We start from the raw sequence: 26,560 nt of genomic DNA on the forward strand, positions 1-26,560 counted from the left end.
ATGGGCACCAGACACATGCATGATGAACATATGACAATCAGGCTTTCACATACACACATAAAAATGTATTTAATGGTGGCCGGGAGGCAGAGGCAGGCAGCTGTCTGTGAGTTCAAGGCCAGCCTGGTCTACAAGAGCTAGTTCCAGGACAGGCTCCAAAGCTACGCAAAGAAATCCTATCTTGGAAACCCCCCAAAAAATGTATTTAATTTTCTAGAGACAATTTAGACAATTTCATTTTTTAAGATAGTAATGAAATACCTAACTTTAAAAGGTATGCATGAAATTTATGTCATGGGGAAAATAGGCTTACCTAAACTGAGATGACTTATTATTGTATAAAAATCTATTAAATGTGACTTTTCCTGAAAAATTCTAGTATCATACTCTTGTCATAAGCTTCCAGAACACAAAGATGGCTTTAATTGTGAGATCAGCACAGGTGAAAAGAAAGAGGAGCATTTTAATGGTGTCAAGGGAGAAGTGGGAATTTGTCTGGGTTCTGTGTGCTTGTTAAGATGTGGGGTGAGAATCCAGATATAGCAAGGAAGAAAGCATGGAATTATGAATACATAAGTACATAAAACATTTCATAGGACACAAATCTGTACCCACTAGTGACTACAGTGGAAAGGCTAGCAAGCTCGCTGATTGCAGCAGAAACCTTTTTCCTTTAAAATAGCTGGTGCTCGTTTCACTAGCTGCAAATTGATTTTGTGTACTCATGCGTGCATGTGTGTATGTGTATCCGTGTGTGTGTGTGTGCATGTATGTGAAAACCTTCTGCAAACTCGACTTCCAGCAAGCATAAAACCTCGAAAAATGGAAATACCACTGACTGTGGGCTCCGTAGGTGGGAAAATCTGTGTAGTGTGATGTGAACATCAGGACCAAAGTGGAATACTTAGTGAGCAAGCCGTGTCACCATGGGCACCCTCAGGGTATTAGTGGACACTCAGAATTGAGAGTTCAGCTTTAGAAATTTTTCTAGAAAAAGACACCTCCCACCTCACCCTGAAAAGAGTTTTCTTCTTCTTAAATCCCAAGTGGCCAGTCATGGTATAACATTCAGTGAGTCCTGCTGCTAGATCTGACCATTTGCTTTTCTCAATTCATTGCCCAAGTAGCAGTCATGAAATGTTTGTTGATTATAATTTAGCGTCGGATAATTCCCACATTCTTTCTTTAGACTAATCCTCTTATAAACTAGAATCATAACCTTCTCTAATGAACAGTCTTAATTAGAAGATAAGGGATGTAATTCAAATTTTTGCAGTCTGTGCCTGCCATGATATTATTAAATTGTTCATCTTTCCTGTGTTACTTTTAGTTTTATATTTCTTTTAACTCTAAAATGACTCAACTCAGAGATCAGGAGATAGACAAACATAATTAGGAGTTCAGGTTGTGTGATTCTGGAGATTTAATCCATATTCTGCCACACCCGCTATTTGTGTGGCCAACACAAAGCCACTCCCAGCTCCAGTCTCCATGTTTACATAATGTAATGGTATTTCTTCCTAAAGATTTGTGGAAATAAAATAATGTAGCCCATAAAAACATTAGTGTAATACCAGACACGTAAAGTACAGGTTCAATTATTACTTATTTTACCAATGGAAAAGCCATTTGAATTTTAGTTAAACTTATGGTATAAACTATTTGCTTTATTAGACTTCCTCTTTGCTTTAGATTTAACATGGAAAAATGAAATGGCTCATGAATGTGCTTTCTATTTTCCTGTATCCTTATCTCTGATAGTAATCACCAGTTCTGTAATGGATGCTAAGAACATGTGTTTTTATATTTTTTTTCCTCAGCAGATTATTTTTTATTGCTTTATAAATAATACCAATCAAAATTTCCACTTCCTCCCCTCCTCCCACTTCCCTCCGGCTTCCCCACTCACACTCCCCCTATCCCCCTCCAGTCCTAAGAGAGGGCAGGGTACCCTGCCCTGTGGGAAGTCAAGGCCCTCCCCCCTCCATCCATCCAGGCTTAGGAAAGTATGCATCCAAGTAGAATAGGATCTCAAAAAGCCAGTACATGCAGTAGAGACAAATCCCAGTGCCATTATCATTGGCTTCTCAGTCTGCCCCAATTGTCAGCCACATTCAGAGAGTCCAGTTTGATCCAGTGCTCATTCAGTCCCAGTCCAGCTGGATTTGGTGAGCTCCATTAAGCCTAAAGTTCACGATCCTAGAGAAGCTAAGTAATAAGGTGAACACAAAGAAAAACATATACAGATCCTATTGGAAATTGGAAGCAGATAAGATCACCAGGCAAAAGTTGGGAGCATGGGGGTGGGGGAAGGATGGGGAGAAGGGGAGAGGGAGAGAGAGAAGGGAGAAGGGGAGTGTTGGGGAGAGCTTGGGGCAGTGGGATGGTTGAGATGGAGGAAGGAAGGATATGGGAGCAGGGAAGGAGATATCTTAATTAAGGGAGCCATTTTGGGTTGGTAAAAGGCTTGGCTCTAGAAGGGTTCCCAAAAGTTCATGGGGATATCCCCAGCTAGGACCCTGAGCAGTGGAGGAGAGGGTGTCTGAACTGGCCTTGTCCCATAGTCAGACTGATGACTATCTTGAATATCACCATAGAACCTTCGTCTGGCGATGGATGGAGATAGAGACAGAGACCCACATGGGAGCACTGGACTGAGTTCCCAAGGTCCAGTTGAAGAGCAGAAGGAGGGAAAATATGAGCAAGGAAGTCAGGACCACAAAGAGATGGACCACCCACTGAGACAGTGTGCCTGAACATTTGTTTTTAAAGAAGAGACTTATCAAAATACAATATGCATATCATAATGATAGCCTATCACATCTACTTGTATATGAATGAGACCATCGTGACTAAGAGATCACAGTCAAGAACTTAAAAATTACCGGGCGATGGTGGCGCACGCCTTTAATCCCAGCACTCGGGAGGCAGAGGTAGGCGGATCTCTGTGAGTTCGAGACCAGCCTGGTCTACAGAGCTGGTTCCAGGACGGGCTCCAAAGCCACAGAGAAACCCTATCTCGAAAAACCAAAAAAAAAAAAAAAAAAAAAAAAAAAAAAAAATTACAGCAGTTAGTAAGAGACGCCACCGAAGTGATAGACGTATCCACAGTGGAAAGGCTAGAGGAGCTGACACCGTTTTATTGTTTCTTCTCCTCCATCGGTGTCAGTCGGCAGAGAGGGAATAAGTGGTGGACTCAAACTTAGGCCAAAAGTTTCCATGGTTGCAAGGTATGGGTTTTTGGTTTTGGTGTTTGATTTTCCCCAAAAAGACTAGCTTGAAAAACAGACCAATTTCAGCACAGATCTTGTAACTATGTAATTACATAAGTGAACCCACAGGAGACAAAGAGAGCGAGTGTTATTTTTTTCTAGTTCTTTTCTCTAAGCACCACATCCTACAGGAAATAAAGAGCAGCCAAGGGGGAAGCCGAGAGGTGCGATTGCACCTGCAGCCATTTCAGGAAGCATGTTGAGAAGCCCTGTGAAGCCAGAAGGCTAGAGTTAAGTGACTGAGGAGGAAAATCTTATGGGTTAGTCACATGGTTTCCTTCCCAGTGAGAACTAAGAGCATGTTTATACTTCTGGATCAATTCAAAAGACACACACAGACACACACAAAGACACACAGAGACATATAGACACAGACACATACACACATACACACACACAGACACACATACAAACACACACAGACACACAGAGACACACTCATAGACACACAAGACACATAGGCATACACACAAATACACATACAAATACACACACACTTGTATGAACTGGGGAGAAGTAAGTAAAAAATCTTCCTGAAATTTCCCTTTGGTGTCTTAACTCTATTACAGATTTACTACTCTAGAACACTTTCAAAAAACAAACCTCTGACTTCTGCCATTCCTCCCTGTGTTTTTTCTCTTTCTTTCTTGCTTGTCTTCATTTCTTATTTAGATTGCTCTATACCTCCATTGCCTACAATAGTAATGTGGCTGAGCAATGGGTTAAGTAGTTGTGGGGAGGGTAGAGCAGATATTACAGGTAAGCCCTGGGAGATATATATATATACCTGGGTTGAAATAAAGTCTTTCTTTCCCTCTCTCCCCTCCACTGTCTCTGTCTATCTCTTATAACTTTCAAGCCCTGAATAGAAGTTAAACATATCCATATCTTAAAGCACTGTTTTTCCAATAGCTAAATGTAATACTAGAGTTTGTGTGGTGTGTGTGTGTGTGTGTGTGTGTGTGTGTGTGTGTGTGTGTGGTTAGAGATGATAGCCACTTGCACCAGGATATTTATAGTGAGCATAGAAACAAGTGGCTGGATTCTTAGTTTATTTTAAAAGAAAGGAGCAGCTTTTCTGATTAAGGTGGGGGAGGAAGAGAAGCTAGTGACCTTGTTGGGAAGAAAAGTGAAGAGGCTTGCAGCTGCCCTGATTGTTGAGTATTGGGAGCTGCCTTGGATCTTCTCTGGGCATATTAAGTTGGATCTTCCCAAAGAAGATGTGTTCCAATTGGAGAGAGGACTAGTGACGTGCATTGAGGACCCCTTCACATGGCTGACATATTTAAATCATGAGAGTGAATGATCAGGAATGTCAACTGGTTTCCTAAAGCTCCAAGGACTGGGACCTGTGATTTGCTGGCACCAGAAGATGAAGAGATGAGTGGGACCAGCGGTAGGAGACTAAGATACATGACATCCAGAAGAGGGCGTGTGTTGTGTTCATTCTCTCATTGTATTGAGCTCTGTGTATCATCTAAGTATATACTTTAAATCAATTTTTATTTGATACAAATATAATATGAAACCAATTTCAATTTCTATCATCCATAATTTGCTTTTATATTCTATAAAATATTTCTTCTTCTGATTTTATATTATTGACAGTTGACTCAAGTGTTTGGATTCATCCTAAAGCTCAGACCACTAGAAAACACTTCATTCTTTTTCTATATAATTAAATTGTATTCATAACTTCTCCTTTAAAAGCTACAACTGTTAAACGTATGAGAGGTTTCAGGAAGAAGGCCTCCCGTAGATGTGTACTCAACACTAGCCTTTGGCTGGTGATTTCTCCATGCTGTGCTGTGCCATCTTGGACAGCAATACTGACCTTCATTGTGGGAGATGAATCTTCCAGCCCTACCAAGATGCCCATCACTAAGAGAGAACATAATAATAATCAACGACTGCTACTAGCAGCTTCAGAGGGGACAGGACTGAGCCACAAGAGGCAGGATCTTGGGTTATGTCCCAGGCTTGACTGAACAGTCTCAGGGTGAGAAGATGAAGTCATTGAGAGGGAAAAGATAAGAGGGCCGTGGGAATGCAAGAAGAACAGTGGCAATGGGAAGGGAGGTAGAGGATCTTAGACAGAGGGCCACACTAGGAGTAGCCTGGTAAAACAATACTAAGAAATTGAGAGTAGCTTAAGTGGGGTTTTCACCAGACTCATTGTGAAGCACCATCCAGCATTTACAGGGAATCTCAGGGGCAAATCAAGGACAGTGGGTATCTCTAATGATAGAGTCATTCACTCGCGTCAAAACCTCCCAAGGACATATTACAGTGCAGAGCCCCCTGAAGCAAAGTCTATCGACCTTGCAAAGAAATTTTATATCCTTAAAAAAAATACTGAAGACCTGTTCTTATTTGTCAGTGCATTTATGGTTGCTATCATTTGAGCTCCATGCATCTAAGGCATAAGAAAAAAGTATTTAGAATGATTTCTTAGGAACATATATGTTAGAATCAGGTGGAGAATTCTAAGAATTTTCCGAGCACAAAATGAGAAATAAATAAAGGAAAAGTGGATGATATCTACAAGCAACATCAGAGTGAAGTGTCAGCAAAGCAAAGAGGTGGGGGAGGCAGCCATCACAGCGAAGGGATGGAAGGAAGAATAAGGAGTGTCAGGAGTGATGTGTAGGGAAAGAAGTCATGAGCAGAAAGATGGAGGAGCATCTGGCCTTGGGCACTTTAGCTTTCTGAGGACTCAGCCGTTGGGGAGCTTGTCAGTCCCCATAAGATCAGGAAGCAGACATTTGTAGCAGGAAAATAGGTCAGGGAAGAGGCCACCGTGAACCCACTGCACACTGTTTTCTGTGCGTGGCATGTAGTGAGGCCTGAGCGCTCTAACCTCCACTGTCCGATAGCAAGAACCATCCCCCATTTTCATGCCACATCTTTGCACAACTGTTGTCTTTGCAAAAGAAATGTCGAGTTGTTTAATTTCTTAAAGACTGGTGGGTTGAACATTGCAGTGTTCCTCCCAGGCAATACAATCAAAGGAAGCAGAATGCACCCCGGGCTGTCCAGACTAGAGTGTACCTCTTAGTTTCCCAAAGCTGTGTCTGCCGTCACTTTCTTGTGCTCTCGTGCGATCAGTTCAAACATACAAGAACATTGTTCATAATTGCTTTGCAAAAAGTACATAAATTGGGGGAATATATTGTATACTGGTAAAACATCATCTTATTAAAGTATTAAATAATTCTTCGAAGAACCCAGAAAAGAGAGAGAAAAACTGCTTTCTAAATAGTATTTTTTTTCTCAACGATTTCTAAGCTTTCAAAAATGAAAACGGAATCAAGGGGATTTAAATAATTTAGCTAGTAACTGTAAGGAAAATATTTCACAAGTCCTCAAAACAGACTCCCAGGTATTTCAAAGGCAAGGCGTTTGGATATTGGCTACAAAGGATGTAAAAAGTTTTCACCAAACCTGTGAATGCCTCCTTCTCCATTCTCCTGCCCCTAGCTTGACTTTCCTCCCTGTCCATCCTGGGATGCAAACAGTGCTCTATGCTTCCAGCTCCTTCGCTGCACAGAACCCCTCGTCCCACCAGGCTCCCAGCAGTTCCTATGTACTGATTATGAAAGTCAAAGATTCCTAAGTAATGACCAGTTTTCAGTCTTTAAGCTAGATTTTAAGAACAACTGTGGAGCTAACAGATCTTTAAATTCAATTTTTTCTCTTTAAAATAGAATGGCCTATTTGGCCACTTGGAGTTGATTTTATTTTCTCGCCATTTTTGAGTTCATGGCATTTGTTCCTGTCCTATGCTTGGCGGTGTCATAGAGAAAAATATAGGTGATCTATAGGATGCTTCCTTCCTCCCAAGCACTGTTTTAGTCTCTGCATGTGAGTGTCTCTAAATTGAACCATTTTACAGATTTGCTTAGGTAACGGGTCCTCTTCCCTAGTGAGGATGTAAAAGCTGCCAAAGGGGCTGGCAGCCCGGTGAGCTGCAAGTCAGGATTTATTCTGTGATGGAGTTGACTGTGGGGGTTGAGAGTCTACTGTTTGGCCTGATATGCCTTAGTGATTTATGTCGCCAGCCATTTTATAGTAATTCTTCACATACGGAATCACATTAAATCTTTCCTTTGCTTGATCAAGCTGGCTTTACCTCACCTAGCCTTCCCTTTATGTAAACTTTCAGCACATGGTAAACTTGTTAACTTTGTTCTTTAATAATGAATGGGGCTAATTGGGGCCCGCTCGTCAGGTGTTGAGAGCCGCTGATGCCTTCTGTGCTTTGCTTAACCGCCGTCCTTGTTGTTGCAGCACTGGCTACCAGTTTATTTACTATTCACCTGAAAACACAGCCAAGGCAAAGGAGGTGCTCAGCCACATCAGTCAGCTGCAGCCTCTCATAGCAACCCACGCCGACCTGCTGCTCAGCTCCGCCAGCCAGCGCTCTCCAGACAGCTTGAGGAGTTCTTTAAAGATGCTCTCAGAAAAAGTAAGATCCAAATCTGTACCCCAGTGGGGAAAACGAAATCCCCCAATCCCATAAGTGCTGCCTCCTGCATACATCACCTTTCATGGCATCTGAAAATGTAAGAGACCAGGTTAAAAGGAAGCTTCAAAGAGTCGCTCCAGGATCAAAATGAATTGGCTTCATTCTCTCTGTGGGCTTTGTGTGCGTTCTTTCTTCTTCTGGTAGGAAATGAAACCTGTTATTGCCTGGTATACAGTTCCTCTTTTCCTTGCTATTTTTGTTCCTTCTTTTGGTTTACGGTCTGAGTAAGTGAATAAATTAGATTTTGAAAATTATTTTCCTCTGATAAGCGCATAATTTTATGCATATGTATCTGTGCATTTGGATGGGGTGTCACGTGATTTGAAGCGGATGCTTGATGTGAATCCCATCAGGGGCATGGGACAATTCATCCCTCTCCCTTTGTCTTCTACACCATTATCAAACAGGAAAAGATTACCAGCACTGTAAAAATATTGATTGTTGTTTAAAACATGATAGGATCCACACTGTGTTTTTTCCAAGAGTGACTTTCTAGATATCTACAGCAAATAACAGTGGTCAGGTCTGGGGTAGATGCACAATATCAGATTCTATAGATAATGAGAACTACTGTATTCCCTCGAACCAAGGTGAAAACGGATCAATTAGAGCAAGATTTTAAATGTAAAATGAAGCGTCCTACTGAGCTCATCTGTCGTCTATGTGTCCACACTTTGTGTGCTCTCTTATAAGACATTTTTAATAACTATGCAGTGAAGAACCCAAGCAAACGAAACACTTCTAATAAGTCTAGCATAAGTCAACACTATGGGTCTTTGTTTTTCTGAAGACAACATCTATAGAAACTGGGTGTCATGCATGGCTGTGGCTTTTATGCATCTATGTCCATTGCTAATAAGTATGTTTTACTTAAAAAATTTTTTTACCTTAAATTGTACATTTCTGCATACATTTTACTTATAGGAGAAAACTAAGATCTGAGTTAATTGAAAAATAGTCAATTTCTGCTCAGAAGGGTCAAATGACTTTTCAAATAAAATTAAAACAAAAAGAACTCAAGATCCCTCGTTTAAACCGAGTAGCTTTTTATGCCCCCACAGATGTGTCCACAGTTGTGTGCAAAGGAGAGAAATGCTTGCCAAGTTTACCAGGAGCTACTTTGTGTCAAGAAAGGAAGGGACTCCAGGCCTTACGATATTTTATTTAAACTTCACAATTGTTGGGGACATGTTACCGTCATTTCACAAAGGAAAGCTCTAAAAATCTGATAAAGTACAGAAGCCACAAAGTTCTAAGGTGTGAGTCATTCCTAGTAAAGCCTCTGTGGTCTATCTACCTACGCCAGGTTACTTTATGTAAAATGAGTGTTTTACTCATTTTTAAAAATTATTTTAACTTGGAAAACTCCTTTAGGACTGGGTGTGTCGGGAGGAAACCCCAAAGATGATTAAGTACAGCAAAATAATGTCACCTCACTTTGATGCGGCTCTCTTGTGGGTGGGTGGTGGAAGGAGATGATGTTTTTTCTGAATTCACCTAAGCAGAAAGTTTTAGCAGCTAGTACATCCGCAGCATGGTGTTTCTAGTCTTTCTGTGCGCTGGACATGGGTGTGTCAGCTTGTACATCACACGGCTCACTGCAGGGATGGGGAGGGTATCTCTCCTCCTTTAATCCAGCATCGCTCCAGATTCTTCTCAGGTGTTCTGTTGAGTAGACAGGCTCTGTCTGCTGATAAATTTGTACCCTAGAAACTAATAGGATCTTCCGAAAGTTGTGTTTGTAAGTTACACATTCCTTTAAAAATTCAGGCCTTGAGTTTCATTTAACAGTTCTACATGGTGTTTGAAAGAATTTCTCAGGCTTAGTCTGTGAGTTGAGCATGAATAAAATGTTTTAGAGATATCATAAATCTCCATAAAATCTAATATTTTATGCTAGAATGTTTTATGTTTCAAAATTTATTATGATTCTGTGGATTAGAATCAAAGCTAACTCATTGATAGTATCCACTTTTTTTTCTTGAACAGGGTTTCTCTGTGTAGCCCTGGCTGTCCTGGAGTACATTCTGTAGACCAGGCTGGCCTCAAACTCATAAACGCTCCTGCCTCTCCTGAGTGCTGGGTTTAAAGGCATGCACCACCACACTCTGAGATACCATTCACTTTTAAAATGAATTTAATAAGTTATTTAAGGCATAAACATGATCTTAGAGTTCAAAGAATGAAGCAAGTTAGGATATTTTGTAATTTCATAGCTCTGATTTTTGGTGCCTTAGAGGCAAGGACAGCTGAAACCTACCCATTTTCCACCAATCCCTATACAGCATAACTTTATATATGTTCATCCTGTGTGTTTGGTTTCAAGACCTGATCATTCCACATGCGTTCAATACTAAAGCATCTGATTGACATGTCGTTGTTTTATTGTTTCTAAACTAATATATTGGGGAATATTTTCTTAACGTTTCTGCACTAGAAATTGATGCCACAGACTATCTAGGAAATATTAGCATCTGTCCGTGCTCACTCCTGCTGTGTACTCAGCCCTGAGCATCTATCTGGACACAGTAGGGGAAGCTGAGGACAGTAAACTGGGCTGTCTGAGACAGGCTCGGGACAGCACGGAGTGATGCTGAGGGAGGTGTTTGAGTCTAGAGCTGAGGTAGCAGTGTTTCTGCTCGTAGGTAAGCATTGGCACCCAGAGATCATGGCGATAGGTATTATCAATGACTGTGACCCCGAGTCTACTAAGAAAGCTAGAACAAGAGGAAATCTCAGCTGACTGCGGGCATATTCAGATAGGAGTTTATATTTGTTGATCCAAAGCAGTTCCTGCCTTCTCTGCTGCTACTGAAAACTGTGCCGTGGGACTGTGCCCTCTTCTTCTAAACAAAAGAACAAACAATTTGTAAAAATGTATATATGTTTCTGAATTCATACTCTTTTCTTGTCCCTGTGCCTGACCCAAGGGGCACACAGTAGCATAAAAACAGAAGAAAAGCTCTCTTTCCAACAAGAGTTTCCAGAGCCTTGATGGTGATGGTTGTAATGATGATGGCAGAGAAGAATGAATTTGCCTCAGGATCAATTAAAGGCTCCTTTACAGTGAGGTTCCCAGTGTTCACAACTACATGTGGTAGCTACTATCATTTCCAATATTCACTGTTGATAATCCCATCAAGTCGTTAGTGTTCCCATTGTAAAAACTGGGGCACAGAAATGCTAAACAATTGTTAGCACCCACATAAGCTGTGTCGCTAGCTGAATCGTATTTGAGCTCACATCACTGTATACCGCTGAAGATATGCATGACCTACACCACTGTATACCTCTGAAGATATGCATGACCTACACCACTGTATACCTCTGAAGATATGCATGGCCTACACCACTGTATACCTCTGAAGATATGCATGGCCTACACCACTGTATACCTCTGAAGATATGCATGGCCTACACCACTGCATACCTCTGAAGATATGCATGGCCTACACCACTGTATACCTCTGAAGATATGCATGACCTACACCACTGCATACCTCTGAAGATATGCATGGGCTACACCACTGTATACCTCTGAAGATATGCATGGCCTACACCACTGTATACCTCTGAAGATATGCATGAAATACACCACTGTATACCTCTGAAGATATGCATGGCCTACACCACTGCATACCTCTGAAGATATGCATGGCCTATACCACTGTATACCTCTGAAGATATGCATGAAATACACCACTGTATATCTCTGAAGATATGCATGGCCTATACCACTGTATACCTCTGAAGATATGCATGGCCTACACCACTGTGTACCTCTGAAGATAGGCATGGCCTACACCACTGTATACCTCTGAAGATATGCATGGCCTACACCACTGCATACCTCTGAAGATATGCATGACCTATACCACTGTATACCTCTGAAGATAGGCATGGCCTACACCACTGTGTACCTCTGAAGATAGGCATGGCCTACACCACTGTATACCTCTGAAGATATGCATGGCCTACACCACTGTATACCTCTGAAGATATGCATGGCCTATACCACTGTATATCTCTGAAGATATGCATGGCCTACACCACTGTATACCTCTGAAGATATGCATGGCCTATACCACTGTATACCTCTGAAAATATGCATGAACTACACTAGTGTATACCTTTGAAAATATACATAATTTACACCACTGTATATACCTCTGAAGATATGCGTGATCTACTGGACTAAGGAATATGTGCAGTAGCGAGCATAAGGGAAAATTCACAATCATTAATAATTACTATGTAATTTTGCCTAGACCACAAAAAATCAGCTAAGTTGCATTATGATTTAAAATTTTGTATATATCTCTTTGTGGTATTAAACAGGGTCTCACACATGCCAGCCAAACACACTGAGCTACATCTCTAGTCTTTATCCTAATATGTTTTCTAGTGGGCAGTTGTTCATTGTGGTGGCTTATTAGTTCATAAAAATATTAAAGATGCAATTTAATCAATACTGTTCTAACACATAAAAAATTTTGAATTTAGGTGAATTCTGTCAAAAAAGGGTACAACTTCACATAAAAGTCAAAATTTTAGCAAATGATATGAGTACCTAATATCAGGATGATTTAAAAATGCATTTTTTCTTCCTTAAAATACAGATAAGATCTTTGAAAAAATTCAAAGGAATATATAATGTAAATAAATTCAAACTAAAAGTAAAGAAAATGTAGATAGCATATGGATATCCCATTGATCAGAAATATGAATGACATTGGCTCTGAAATGTCCACCTCTCCCTCCATTCCAGAGGAAGTCAGCATTGTCCTGCTCAACAAAAAGCACCATTGAGCAGTTAACTGTGCATGGTACTGTACTTGATGCTATAAAATAAATTCTACATAGACACGGCTGTTAACTTTTACAGCCTTGGATTTTCAAAGAACAGGGTGTTTCACAATACTGTAATGTTTAAGAAATGGCATGTAAACCTTAGAGGCTAAACTCACAATGTACAGAAGAAATTCCAGTCCTGGAATCTCTCCTCCACAGAATACTATACATAACTATTTCCTTCTGAAACCCAAGGTTTCCTTGAACGTCTGTCATGGCAGCACTGGCAGCCAGTCTTTCAGCAGTTGAAGTGATAAATCCCTGTCAAATTGTAAATATTTAATTAGTGAAATGCTATACAATGAAAAGTTGTATTTATTGGTTAATTAGGGAATAGAAAAAGCAAAGACAATGTCAAAGATAATGTTAAGCATTTGACTTGCATGGGATATAGCCAGTATCAGAAGGTATTACACGTGATAAGATGCATCTATCATCCTCCTCAAGCAAGAAAGTTGAGGACTGGGGATCCTTGTGCATGCCCAGCTTACTTTCTAAGGCGCTTTCAGGCTGTAGTACAGGAGAGAGGATCTGAAAGGCATTTCTCAAAGAAAAGACAGGAGCTAGGCTTTGGGAATTCTGAGTTGGCTTGATTCACACAGTGTAGTTTAAGGGAGATGGAACTTAACCTAGAAAGGACTCTGAAGCTCTATAAATGAGTGTTTAAGACTTTGCTTATCTGACCCATGCTTATGAATAAACCACATGTCAAGGGAAAGAAATACCAGACATTAGCCAACAAAACTTTCTCAGTTCTCAAACTGTGCTATAAATATTTTATGTTCACACAGCAAAGGGAAAAGATATACTTGGTATTTTTTGAGTAGAGTCCTCAGATATTTGGGTCTGATAGTAAAGCTTAAAGAAATCTAGATTATGAGTTGTGGTTAACTCACATGAATAAGACTTTAAAACAAGGCTTAAGAGAGTCTCATTTATTTCAAGTAACCTAAATTTTCGTCAGAACAACACAGTCTTTAATAGACTACAATACAAATTGAGCAATTGATAATATAAAATCAAACCGTATTCCAATAAATAAACAAATACCAAACTAGTATTGAAAAAAATTCTGGTGATTCAGTGGTTAAGAGTTCTAATTGTTCTTGCAAAGGACCTGGCTTTGGTTTCTAGCACCTACATGACAGCCCAGAACTGTCTATAACTCTTTCCAGTGTTGCCCTCTTCTGACTCCACAAGCAAATGATACACGGATAACTTTATTAAATTACACTTTTTATCCTATATTAAATATTCTTTATTAATTCCTTGAGAATATTATAAATCTTGATCATATTCAGGACCCCCCCAAATATTGAAAGGATAGATTAACGATGAAAATACTATTTACTGTATATTATTGTAAATATGAGAAATGGGATTTTCAAAAGATAATAACAAAAATATAAATTTTTAATGTTTGAAAATACATCATTAAGTAATTAAAGGTGGGGTCTGGGAAAGTGGCTCTACAGTTAAACAAGTCAATGGCTCTTCCAGGGGACCATAGTTAGGTTTTCAGAGAGGACCATAGTTAGGTTTCCAGAGAAGACCATAGTTAGGTTTTCAGAGAAGACCATAGTTAGGTTTTCAGAGAAGACCATAGTTAGGTTTCCAGAGAATACCATAGTTAGGCTTTCAGAGAGGACCATAGTTAGGTTTTTCAGCACCAACATCAGGCTGCACAACGTGCCCTGAAACTCCAGATCCAGGATATCTGACACCCTCTACTGGTCTCCATGAGACTGTACTTGTGTGCACAAACCCACACAGACAGGCAGACAGACAGCTCTGCATAATAAAAGGTAAAATCTTAAAGAAAATGTAAAATTAAAAAGGGGCTTTTTAGGTGGCTCAAAGAATTAAGACACCTGTGTCCAGGCCTGGCCTCCTAAGTTCAAGTTCAGGACCCACATGGTAGTAGGAAAGAAATGACTCCTGCAAGTTGTCCTCTGACCTCCGAAAGCTTCCTGTGGTGCACATGCATACATACATGCACACATATGCACAATAAATAAATATTTAATTAAAAAATAGAGAAGTCAAGTCATGAACCTGAAAAAATTATGGAGAACACATGTCCCATAACGGTCCTATACCAGAATCTCGAAGGTGCTCATGCCACTTAATAGGTCAGCAGCCAAATTAAAATGGAAACATATTAAAAAGGCACCACAAATATGTCTGAATGGGAAGGAAGTACTTGCAAAGTTTCTCAGCAGAGAAATACAGATGAGAGTCCACTAACCACCTATTGAACTAGGCAGTTCAAATGAGATTCCACCCGCCACCTATGGAAGCAGCTAGCAAGAGGTGGTTCATGCCAATAAAAAAATAGAGAGCTAAAATTCCCCTTCATACAACACTGATCCCTAGCCACCTAACTGTTATGGAGTTAGTTGCCCCAATAGCTTGTTCTTTGGACTGGAGAGATGGCTCAGTCGGCAAAGGCTTGTTGTGCAAGTTTAAAGACCCAGGTCTGTATTCCCAGAACTCATGGAAGGCAGGGTACAGAGAAACAGACATATAATTCCATACTCCTACAGCAAGGTGCAAAGTGAAACAGAGACTCTCCTGAAGTTCACAGACCCGGCATCCTGGTGAATGCAGCGCAAACCAAAGAGAGAATCAGTCTTAGACAAAAGTGCAGACTGAGACTTCTGCTTGTCTGCACATGTGGCCTGCATGCACAATTCAGTCCTATAGCAACAGAGAGGCGGAGTGCGAAGGTATGTTGCGTTTCTGGTCAGTACTGGGCATCATATCATGCCAGTCACACTTCTGGGAGACCTTGCTAAACATTCAAATTCTCATCCATTATTCAGGGTTAAGACTCTATAGCTTGTGTCTTAGTTTTTGTGGCTTTTAACTATCATCCTGTAGAAAAAAAGAGAATGCATTTGAAAAGTAAATCACTCCATAAAGGTTCTGTGGCAAGTGTTCCCCGGATTGCGGAAAAGCAATTTACTATGTGGCTGTAAAGAAAGGGTATAAATCTCACATTACTGGGAGGGTTTAGCTAGAAGAAACTGGATAGCAATCCCACATAAAGAGGTCATGGAAAAATGTCCCAGGAATTTGCATTCTGGCTTGCTATAACAGTGATGTCGTCGGGTGGAATATCTTAGAACACAAGCTAACAGAATCAAAGCAAAGACAAGATCCCACTTTGAGTGCAGATTGACACTCTACTGGAAAGGCTTTAAGTTGCTCAAGATGGCTCAGAATGTATGTGGAGACAGTTACAGACACCTGAGTATAATGATGAAATTGAGACTATGAGGGAATGTTGTATTTCCAAGAGAGAAAAAAAAATGCTTTTAAGAAAATGATTTTAAGTTCCTGGTTTCGCTTTCAGTGTCCAGAATGACCAGGGGGTGAAAAGATACAAAAGGAAAACTTACAACAAGTTCAGTCACAAAATAGGATTGCAAGTAGAAGAAAGAAGTTTACACTTCATAGTGAACTTAGCCGTCTACAGGCCGGAAGCGCACTTTGTATAAACTGAGAGATGGTTGAATCGTCTGTTCAAGGTTATGTACATGTTACATAAATACCCAGGGTGTCTGTAACTTCCTGGCTGCTCACTATAATTTCCCTTAAGGAATTCTTAAAAATATCACTATACCAAATGGTGGAATATAAAAATATTTTCTTTTTGAAATAAAGCTTATAAAATATGAAAATAGAGTTTTTCTTGCTGTATGCATTACTATCAAAATAGCTGTCACCTACTTCTGCCAACAGTTGCTTCTGTATTGCAGGTGCAGTCTGATCAGCATTGCCTTGAATTTGTTTTTAATGAGAATGAAATTCTAAGGAGAATAGATTTTACTGAATTTGTTGTATTCTTTAGCAGGAAAGAGGAGCATGCTCTAACCACTCTCCTATCATCAATATTCAGAAGCCTGGGAATTTTTCTTTGGCTTTCCCGAGAGAAATAACTTTTAGTACTTTTAAACTTCAAGGTAATCCTGTGTTTTCCCTTGAAGAATAGATGAATGGAAATATGAATTTCAAAAATGCCATAAGGGTAAAATATTTCACTTCCAAGTTAGCATTTTTTTTTTCATTTTTAAAATCCCGAAAGACATGAAATAGATTTTTAAAATCCCGAAAGACATGAAATAGATTCTCATCCTCAGGTTCAGAGTCTATTCTTTCATTGTTGACTATACAGTTAAGCCAACATTTTAAATGAATTATGTGGTTTACCGTTGTTACACATTAACACGATTTGTTTTCTCCACTTAATGTGATCTGAGTCAAAAAGGAAGAATGTTTCAAGAAGAATCAATAAGTGACTCAGAACCGAGATTACAGCATCCCCTGAGTTTGTCTCCCCTCGTCTTACACAGTCAGATACAAGAATAGCCGTATGCAAATGGGTTGGAATAAGTGAACTAGTAATTTCCAGAACCTTCTCATTTAATCATAAATCATCTAACCTCTACTCATCTTATTTAATGAGAAATGCTTATCAAGAAAACTAAGACATTTTCTCAAGTCACACAGATCTCGCAAATGGAATATTTGATATTTTTTGATGAGATGTGATTCTGTGTGTGCTGGTTTCAAAAGGTCCAGAGAGCTCCTAATGATCCAGATACAATTTTCCCTAGAAACAGAAAGTCAAAGCTCAGCTTTTATGGCTTTTGTATAATATGTTGTTACTTTGTATTTAGCTGTGTAAAAGAAGTCCTGGTTGTAAAAAGAGAGTCTGCAAGAAACTATTGCATTATCTTCGAAATGAGATTCGAATAAATGAAGCAGAGAGTCTGTGTGTACATGTTTGGGAAAAAGTGATACCAAGTTCTGTAGAATATCCTAGTTTGTGTGGATAGCCACATCGCTACATACTAATTATGTAAGCATTGCAAAACAGTGAACTCAAGTGCTGTAGATTCTCATTCATGTGAACAGCCTCGCCTCTATGTAGTAATTATGTAAGTGTTGCAGAAAAGTGATCTTAAGTACTGTAGAAGATTCTAGTTGGTGTGGATAGTCACACCTCTACATAGTAATTATGTAAGTATTGCAGAAAAGTGATCTCAAGTACTGCAGAAGTCTCTAGCTGGTACGGATAGCCACACCTCTGCTTAGTAATTATGTAAATATTGAAGAAAAGTGATATCATGGACTGCAGAGGTTCTTGTTGGTGTGAACAGTCAAGTACTATAAAAATTTCTAGTTGGTGTGAATAGCCAAGAACTGTAGAAGATTTGAGTTGGTGTAGTCAAGTACTATAGGAGTTTCTACTTGGTGTGAATAGCGTATTGATGTAGAAGATGGCAGTTAGTGTAAATATCTAAGTACGGTAGAAGGTTCCAGTTGATGTGAATAGTCATATACTTTAGAAGGTTCTGGTTTGTGTGAATAACCACACCTCTACATGGTAATTGTGTAAGTATTGCAGAAATTTAAGCTGTAGTAGTAGCAGGGATGCCAAGGAGTCTGGTTGTTGTTCTAACAATAAATCAAAAGAATGTATTGAAACTAGCAAGAAGCAAAAGTTTGGTTATCCTGAAAGGGAGTAAATTCGCATTTTTAATAAAGTAGCACTAATGGGTATATGCAGACTATGAGAAATTATGTAGAGAGCGTGTTTGCCCATTTTCCAGCATGCACACTGAGTAGCTAGAGTGCCATCCAGCTAATTTCTTCATTATTCGTTCTGCATCTTCCATTGTCATTTTAACACATTGCATAAGTGGACACTCACTGTGCTTTTCCATTGTAAGCTAGCTGACTTCTCATAATTTATTCTAAAGTATTTTTCAATTGTTAGTGTTTTATATTCAGCTTTTCACATTTATTGTTTTCTTACAGAGTAGCTAATACATTTGTTTAATGTTGACAACAGTCAATGAACTTTTGTACCAGCAATAATTCCATGGGCAGTTCGCAGGAGGGAGATTTAGTTCCGACATGTGTAGATTTTTAAAATGTGTGGGGATTCATACTGAGGGAGGGAAGAAGGACACAAACATCCGGACTGCTTGCAAGCGTGGTGTGGGGTGCAATAAGGAAGGATTGCTGAATTTGCTAGGCATCTCGCAGCCTGAATTATCCGAGCTGACAATGAGCAGTGTGTTAACACAGACTGTTATATTTCTTTCTTTCATTTTCTTTCCTTTTTTGTGGTGATCTGAATGAGAAATTCCCACATAGGTTCGTACATTTGATACTTAGCTTCCAGTTGATACTTAGCCCCCACTTGATGCGTACTTAGCCCCCAGTTGGTAGATCTGTTTGGAAAGGATTCAGAAGACATGTGGCCTGTTGGGGGAGATGCGTCCCTGGGGGAAGGCTTTGACATTTCAAACACCCACGTCTGTCCCAGCTGTTCTGACACCTACCTGGCTGTGTATTGAGATGTGAACTCTCAGCTACTGCTCTAGCACTATGCCTGCCTGCCTGCCTGCTGCCAGCTTCCCACCCTCATCATCATAGACTCACCTATGAAACTCTAAGCCCCAAACAAATTCTTTCATCTCTAAGTTGCCTTGGTTATGGTATGATATCATGACAATAGAGAAGTAGCGAATACAATTTTATATCTGATTAATGAAGGATCAGCCAAAAGGTCCGTTCCGGCTTTAGGATGGCATGATCTATTATTGGAAAGAATAAAATATACAGATATGATAAACAATTTGGGAACTTAATTGCATAGGGATTACCTGAATCTCTTTATATATTGAAATTCACAAAGAGAGACAGAGAAAATTTACTAACCTTGAGTTAGCCATGGCACTGTTGGCTGGATTTGGGAGTAGACCAAGAAACAATTACTTTGAAATATAGCAGTGATTAAGTTAGCAGCATCTGAGCTTGCTACATGAATGGATGATGATATCAATAACCTTCAAAAAATAGCACTTAGATAAAGAGTCCTTTCCTAACTGAGCTATGAACCATATTGGCCAATGCTGGCTTATCTCTCTAGTCTTTGAACACACTGTTAGGTCACAGACATGTTAAGTTTACTATATTAAAGAAAATCAACTATTGCATCCTTCAGTCTATTACAGCATGAAGCTATTAAACATTTTATCAGGGAATTGCGAAGTGCAGCTGTGAAACTCTTTATTGGTAGCAAGCTCTCATTATTCTGGCACTTACCAGGTATCTACCACTAGCTTGTAAAATCTTCCGTGCCAACCTAAACCGTCACCTCATTAACATCGCATTGCTGGCATGATGTGGCTAAGGAGACAGTTTGAGGTTGCTAATAAATTGTAAAAGAGCAAATATTATCATAGGGAAATCTAATCTGTTGAGATCTTTCCATGATGTGAAAGCACTCTGAATTTTTTTTTTGTAATGTAGTTCCTCCCAGCCCCCTTGTAGCTTCTATTTCTGCTTTAAATATAAAATAGACGTAGCATGATCAGGCTTTCTTTTGGGATGTGTTCGGGATTGCTTGAGAGGTATAGCAGGTAGTTGTTGACATGATTGTCCTCAGTGACATATACCTCCGAAGACTGTGGAGCACAAAGAGAAGCGGCTGAGATGACAGATGGTATTTATAGTAAGTACATTTTAAAACACGAGGACTCTAATCCTCGGCAGCATCCCCAAACCAAACTATTTCCCATTGATTGGTATGAATCACTCTCCCTCCTTGGTGCCTGTGCTTTTCCGCCACACATGCCCTACTTAAATACCAACAAATCTGCAATTGACCTTGTCACAGCTCTGCGCAGAGATGCCTACCCTGGGTTTCTAATCCTTATCAATTTCTTTCCAGACTGAGCTTTTTGTACACGCCTTCAAGGATCAGCTGGTCAGGAGTGCTCTTTTGGCTCTCTTCACGGCAAGGCCAGGAGGCATCCTTAAGAAGCCACCGTCTCCTAAGGACAGCACAGAGGACACTTGTCCCCTGGATGAGCCCCCTCAGCTGAGAAGACAAGACTCCATACCACACCATTCTGATTATGATGAGGAAGAGTGGGTAAGTCCTCTCATGGCGTCTGCTCTCATGGCTTAGCCACAAGAAATGTGGTAAATATAACACGAAAGCTCACTTCTCGTGAAAAGTACCCTGGAAACCAGTCTCAATATGGTTGTAGATAGATGCCACATCCTTTTCCTTAGGAGCAAGTCTCATGTGAAAATTATATTCCTGAACCAAATTATTTATGTTACCAAATAAATTGAGTTTATAACCAAGAACAAGTTTTGAATTCAGTTACCAACATTACAAAATCCTATAATACCTCTCCTTGTTCATTTCTAAGCACAAATTATTAAAACTTTTTCAAAAGAAGAGTAAAAAGTCAGTCGGGCAGTGGTAGTGCACACATTTAATCCCAGCACTCTGGAGGCAGAGAAAGCTGGATCTCCAAGTTCGAGACCAGGTTGGTCTACAAAGCGAGTTCCAGGGCAGCCAGGGTTACACAGAGAAATCCTGTCTTGAACCACCCCATTGCCCCCAAAAGACATTTCAGCCCTACTAGAATGCAAGTATCTCTATTGTTGCTAGGTGAAGATGTACTTACATATTTTTTTTTAAATAAAACGTATTCATGTTTAAACGAGAGTGAACATGAAGGTTTCTTAAATCCCATCATCTGGTGATTCTGTGATTGAATAGATTGCGTGGCAGGACTCTGACATCATCGTAGTCCCTGTGCGTGCATGGCAGGACTCTGACATCATAGTCTCTGTACGTGCATGGCAGGACTCTGACATCATAGTCTCTGTACGTGCATGGCAGGACTATGACATCATCGTAGTCCCTGTACGTGCATGGCAGGACTATGACATCATCGTAGTCCCTGTACGTGCATGGCAGGACTCTGACATCATAGTCCCTGTGCGTGCATGGCAGGACTATGACATCGTAGTCCCTGTGCATGGCAGGACTATGACATCATAGTCCCTGTGCGTGCATGGCAGGACTATGACATCATAGTCCCTGTGCATGGCAGGACTCTGACATCGTAGTCCCTGTGCGTGCATGGCAGGACTATGACATCGTAGTCCCTGTGCATGCATGTGCACAACTGCAGGTGAAGATAAATTAACAAAAGAAGCAAAGATGTGAAACGAACTCTAGTAGAAAGAAATAGAATGGAAGGAGCAGGAAGGGTGCAGAGGAACAACGTGCTATTAACGAGTCTTTGCATATTAATGATTTAAGTGCCACTATGGTTAATGTATATTTATATATGCATGTGTTCACACATGTGTATGCACACTGGTATCCCTTGTGGTATCACATGTTCAACAAAAGAAGTGTGCTAGCTGCATTACATGTTACATTTTCAGTTAAAAATTGTTTTCTCGCTAGCTAGTGTTTAAGAGCATTTAGGGTAAGGTGTTGGAGAGGCCCGGGCCCCTAGAACAGTGTTTGAGGGCCCATGAGAGAGCAACTGATCTTTCTTTTGATAAAATTCTGACCACAGGAAGCACATCTACACGCTTCGGGAGGCGCGTGCTGAGTAAGAGCTGCTGTTGCTGATGAAGCTTGTATTCCCCACAGGACAGCATTTCAGACGAGCAAGTCAATTTAGCTTCACCTTCCTCGATTTATTTACAGCTCCAAGATGTGCATACCTCTTAACCTCTCTGAAGTTCAATTTTCCCCGCTGTATAATGAAAACTGTATCTGTCCTGCTTAGCTCTTAGGATGGATATACAATAAATGGTTTATCTGTAGGTGATGCTTTACTGCCTGGACAGGCCTTGTCAGATTCTGTGGCGGGGGATTGATACGTACTTCTTTGTTAAAACGTGTGGCTTATAGTCTTATTATGACAACCAAATCTATCCCTAGAGACCCCTAGTTGTGAGATATATATGCATATATATACATACTATATGAAACAAGTCAGGTATGTATAAATAAATCAGGCATATACATAGGAATATCAGATATGTATTTATATAAAAATATGGATTGTGAATTTCAAGAAATTATTTTACTTAATTAACCAAACAAGTTTAATCTCCCCGAATCAAGAAAAAACCTTGAGTGGCAGTACTTTCTTTTCTCCATTTTCTTCTCCTTCCTGTGGTCCCTCCCACCAAGCCCTACTTTCCCTGCTATTTAAACTGGCCACCCTCCTTCTTTCTCCCTTATTTGCTGTCCCATAGATAGTTTTTGAGGTCTTCAGTCCAGTAGGTTTCGAAATGGGAAGATTAGCCATGTTAGGTCCCCACCCGAAGTTCAGAGTCTTAGGGAAGATAAAACACATTAACAGACATAAAATGTGGAAACAAAGGTTGGGATACTGTGGGATAGCCTCTGCTAATAAAATTTCACTCGACTCAGTCTGAATTCAGGACTGTCTTGTGAAGCACCAAGGAGAGACATCACTGAGTAGGAAGGGTTAGAGAGGGCCTTTCCCTTCAGTCAGAATTGACATTCTGCTGCTGCCGGGTTCACTACACTGCACCCTGGGAGCCCCTGAGGACACCCTATGGTTTCTTAGAGCCCACAGCATATTCAGAAATCTGGAAAGACAACTGGCTATTGTATAACGCAGCCTTAAAGGTCTATAGAGACTAGTGCAAGGGTGTGAAGGTCCGAGTGGGGATTCAAAAGCCTCTCTGGAGGTGGGCATTGGAACAGAAGAAGCCCTTCCAAGAAGGGAACCGAGTGTTTGAGCTCTGTGGAGAGAGGTAGTAGCTATAGGCACAACACAGAGATAGATCAGATCATTACTAATTTTATTTATTCTTTTTTTTAATTGTTGAAATTTTGGCTTACCTGTAATGGAAATGATTATTTGGAAAGCTCAGGTGGAGCTGGGCAGCACTGGGCCCTCACAGAATAAAAAATTGACCCACTTCTCATTTGAGGACTCCTAGGAGAAGCGTTCCCTTCAGCTGAGACATACAGAGGGCTTAAAAGAGCTTTGGTGAGGTGGTCTGGACTAGATGGGTTCCCTTGTCCTTTCCACATAAAGGAGAGCCTTGTGCTAGAGGAGGACCTAGAGAAGATGGAAGAAGGGAAAGGAGAAAGCTTGCGCACTGACTGGGTGCAATTTTAGCAACATTTGGAACAATAATCAGGGTTTCCATCCTTGTGGAGGAACCAGCGAATGGTCTGCACAGGTCTCTGCTTCCCACAGACCGCTCTCTGGGAAAGGCAAAGGCATGTTGATTGTTTCCACAGGCTGTAAAGTGCTTTCCACGTTTCTCTTGGTTTTCATTGTGAGCATGATAGGTCTGGATGCCTCTATATCCTTGCACATCTTGGGAGGTCCCTTCTGAAGCCACTATTTCTTGAAATCATAGAAATAGTTCGCCTGAGTTGAACACAGTTAGAAGGAAACTCCTGCTCAGTAAACTCCCTCTCCTCCAAATATTTTATCTTGGTCTGTAAATCATTATTGTGAAGGTCATATGGCATTCCCACAGGTTTTCCTCAGCAATTGCTTTCTACTAAAAAGATCCCTCTGCCAAGGGATTTAATCTCAAAAAAAAAAACCCTCAGCAGTCACAGTAGCCACTTAATATATTATTTTCAAAATGTTCTTCACCTCCGTCCAATGGAGTCAACCTGAAGAAGATGCAAGCTTTCGAAACATCTTTAGAGATAGTTCTGGTGCCTGATTTGGATCAGACACTCGCCGTATCACATTCCTTAATTAGCTGTTAGAAAAGTATCAGTATTGATTACTAATACAGTCAAATTCTGAAAGTTTTAAACGAGTGTAACCGGGTTTCAATGACGTATGAAGATGCTCTCTGATGACGAAAGTTGGTCTAGATTTGAATGTAAAGCCATTCAGGTCCATTTGCTGGAAAGCCTGTTTCTCAGTCATTCACCGCGACGACAACTTAGCTCGAAGCCTACATTTCTTACAGTGAACATATGGGAAGTCAATACATCTTAGTAATTCTTTTTGAGTCCATTTTTATGCATCTAACAGCTTTTGCTTTGTAGTCATGAAAGAGAATCTCTGTTAAGCCCACATCTTTCGGAGGCTCCGTTGGGAAAAGATGATGACGTGAGCACGGATGATCGCTATCGTGTAGAAGGGACAGAGGTTGACACCGGTGACGCCAAACACGCCTGCTACCTGCTACACTTTAGTTATTAAATGATTGCAAGCTCTACAGGTTTCTTTTCCTAAAAAGTCAGTAAACAATGAGACCCCGATGGAATCGTTGGGATTTTATGACGATCTATGCCAGGGAATTGACTAGCACATCCTTCCCAGCCAGGGAAGATGACATAGGAATCGTTGGGATTTTATGACGATCTGCGCCAGGGAATTGACTAGCACATCCTTCCCAGCCAGGGAAGATGACATAGGAATCGTTGGGATTTTATGACGATCTGTGCCAGGGAATTGACTAGCACATCCTCCTTCACTGCCCAGCCAGGGAAGGTGACATACTGCATTTCTCTGTGTGCCCTTCTCGAGCAGATGCTTCCAGCAGCTGGGATCCCAAGATTAGTTTGTCCAGAATATGAAAGCACATCATCTGACCAAACTATTAGGCCGTCCCAGATTCTGTGGCTTCAGTAATTACACTATTCTCTACAGTGATGCGGTTTAATTCCAGCATTACGACCCTGGGGATTTTGGAGCCAAATCTGGCCATTCCTAGTCAAATAAATTGTTTAAAAGCTGATCTTATCATACTTTAAATTCTGATCCGCTCTAGCAGGGCACACAACTGGCAAAACTGTTCTTATTATTGGAAATACCCTAAACTATCATTTCAAATTGAATCATATTTTAGCATTCAAATTACCCAACTGATTTCTGCTTCAAGTTATACCCATAAATTGGTGTTTACTCCAGGAGCAAGAAGCTCCAGTGTGCTGCTCCTGAGAAGGGGTCTGTGGAAAACAGTGATTCACACTGCACATTCCAAACAATATGAATGTGCAAGTTTTCACCATAAAGGAAATAACTGAGGTTTAAGAGAGTGTGTATTTTAACCTGACTTAAGCTTTAGGCAATGCATTCATGCGTCAGCATATTACAAGGCCTTGCATTTGTATGTGGAAATGTTGTTCATATATAGCCAGTAAATACAAAGTTTAAAATGAGTCATAAACCTGATTTCATAAACAAGCAAATTCTAATCTTTTCTAAGCTAGAGTACATTTTCTTTTCTGTATTAAGATAAATGCACTTACGCTCACATAAAGAAAACAACTGTCATGTTTAATTTATAGTCGAATTCATAGCAATATTTATATCAAATATCCCATTAATCAGGTCCATATATATAACCTGAAAATAAATTCAGGCTTCTCTGTAACTCAGTGATGCCAAATACTGTGCTTTGGATTCAGATTTCTATGAATGACTTTCTTATAGGGCGCTTATAAAACACTGCATTGTGATCTTGTCTGGTAATGTCTGGGACAAGTACAGATGTTTAAGATTGTCGGAGTGCTGATAAATTTAAAGTGCCCTAAGCAGTGGAGGTGAGAATAGATGCTTGTAAAAACCTACTGACTGTTCAGGAAGCAGTAGCAGTCTGCAGGCTCGCCTCATCTCCAGGGCTGCCATGGGGACAGTTCAGACTCCATGTAAACACACTGATACCTATGCAAATTGATATTCAAAAGAGGTTTTGTTCCATACTCAAACTAGCTAGAGTTATGTTATCTGAGACCATTGACCTGATATTAATAAGAGGAATTAACTCCTCTTCTTTCCATAGAGGCAGTTAATCCCTGTAGTCGGCCTGACACTAGCTAACCTCTGAGCCTCTTCAGCAGTGGTCCCCCGTAGCTTACCGGCCTAATGAGTCCTCCATACACTGAAAAATGCCACACACTTCTGAAGGCTTTGTCAGACAACTGTGCATATGTGTGTGTATGCATTTACTTACACACATTTTCAAGTCTAAATGATCTTGTTTTAATGATTAGTCTGGGATTCCATGCGCACAAGGCCTACGGAGTTCCAAATTACAGCAAGCTGTT

At 40.3% G+C, this 26,560-nt stretch overlaps 1 protein-coding gene across 13 annotated transcripts in view; it reads left to right on the forward strand.

Moving 5' to 3' along the window:
- The window catches only part of Inpp4b (inositol polyphosphate-4-phosphatase type II B), a 757,204-nt gene that overhangs the window by 618,514 nt on the left and 112,130 nt on the right, over window positions 1–26,560 (forward strand). For all 13 annotated transcript variants that reach the window (XM_075976561.1, XM_075976565.1, XM_075976570.1 and 10 more), the window contains 2 exons: window positions 7,563–7,740; window positions 20,405–20,608. In XM_075976561.1, the coding sequence (XP_075832676.1) occupies window positions 7,563–7,740; window positions 20,405–20,608 (382 nt within the window). The remainder of the gene's footprint in view (window positions 1–7,562; window positions 7,741–20,404; window positions 20,609–26,560) is intronic.

This window comes from Microtus pennsylvanicus, chromosome 6, assembly GCF_037038515.1.
Source record: "Microtus pennsylvanicus isolate mMicPen1 chromosome 6, mMicPen1.hap1, whole genome shotgun sequence".
NCBI classification, from domain to species: domain Eukaryota; kingdom Metazoa; phylum Chordata; class Mammalia; order Rodentia; family Cricetidae; genus Microtus; species Microtus pennsylvanicus.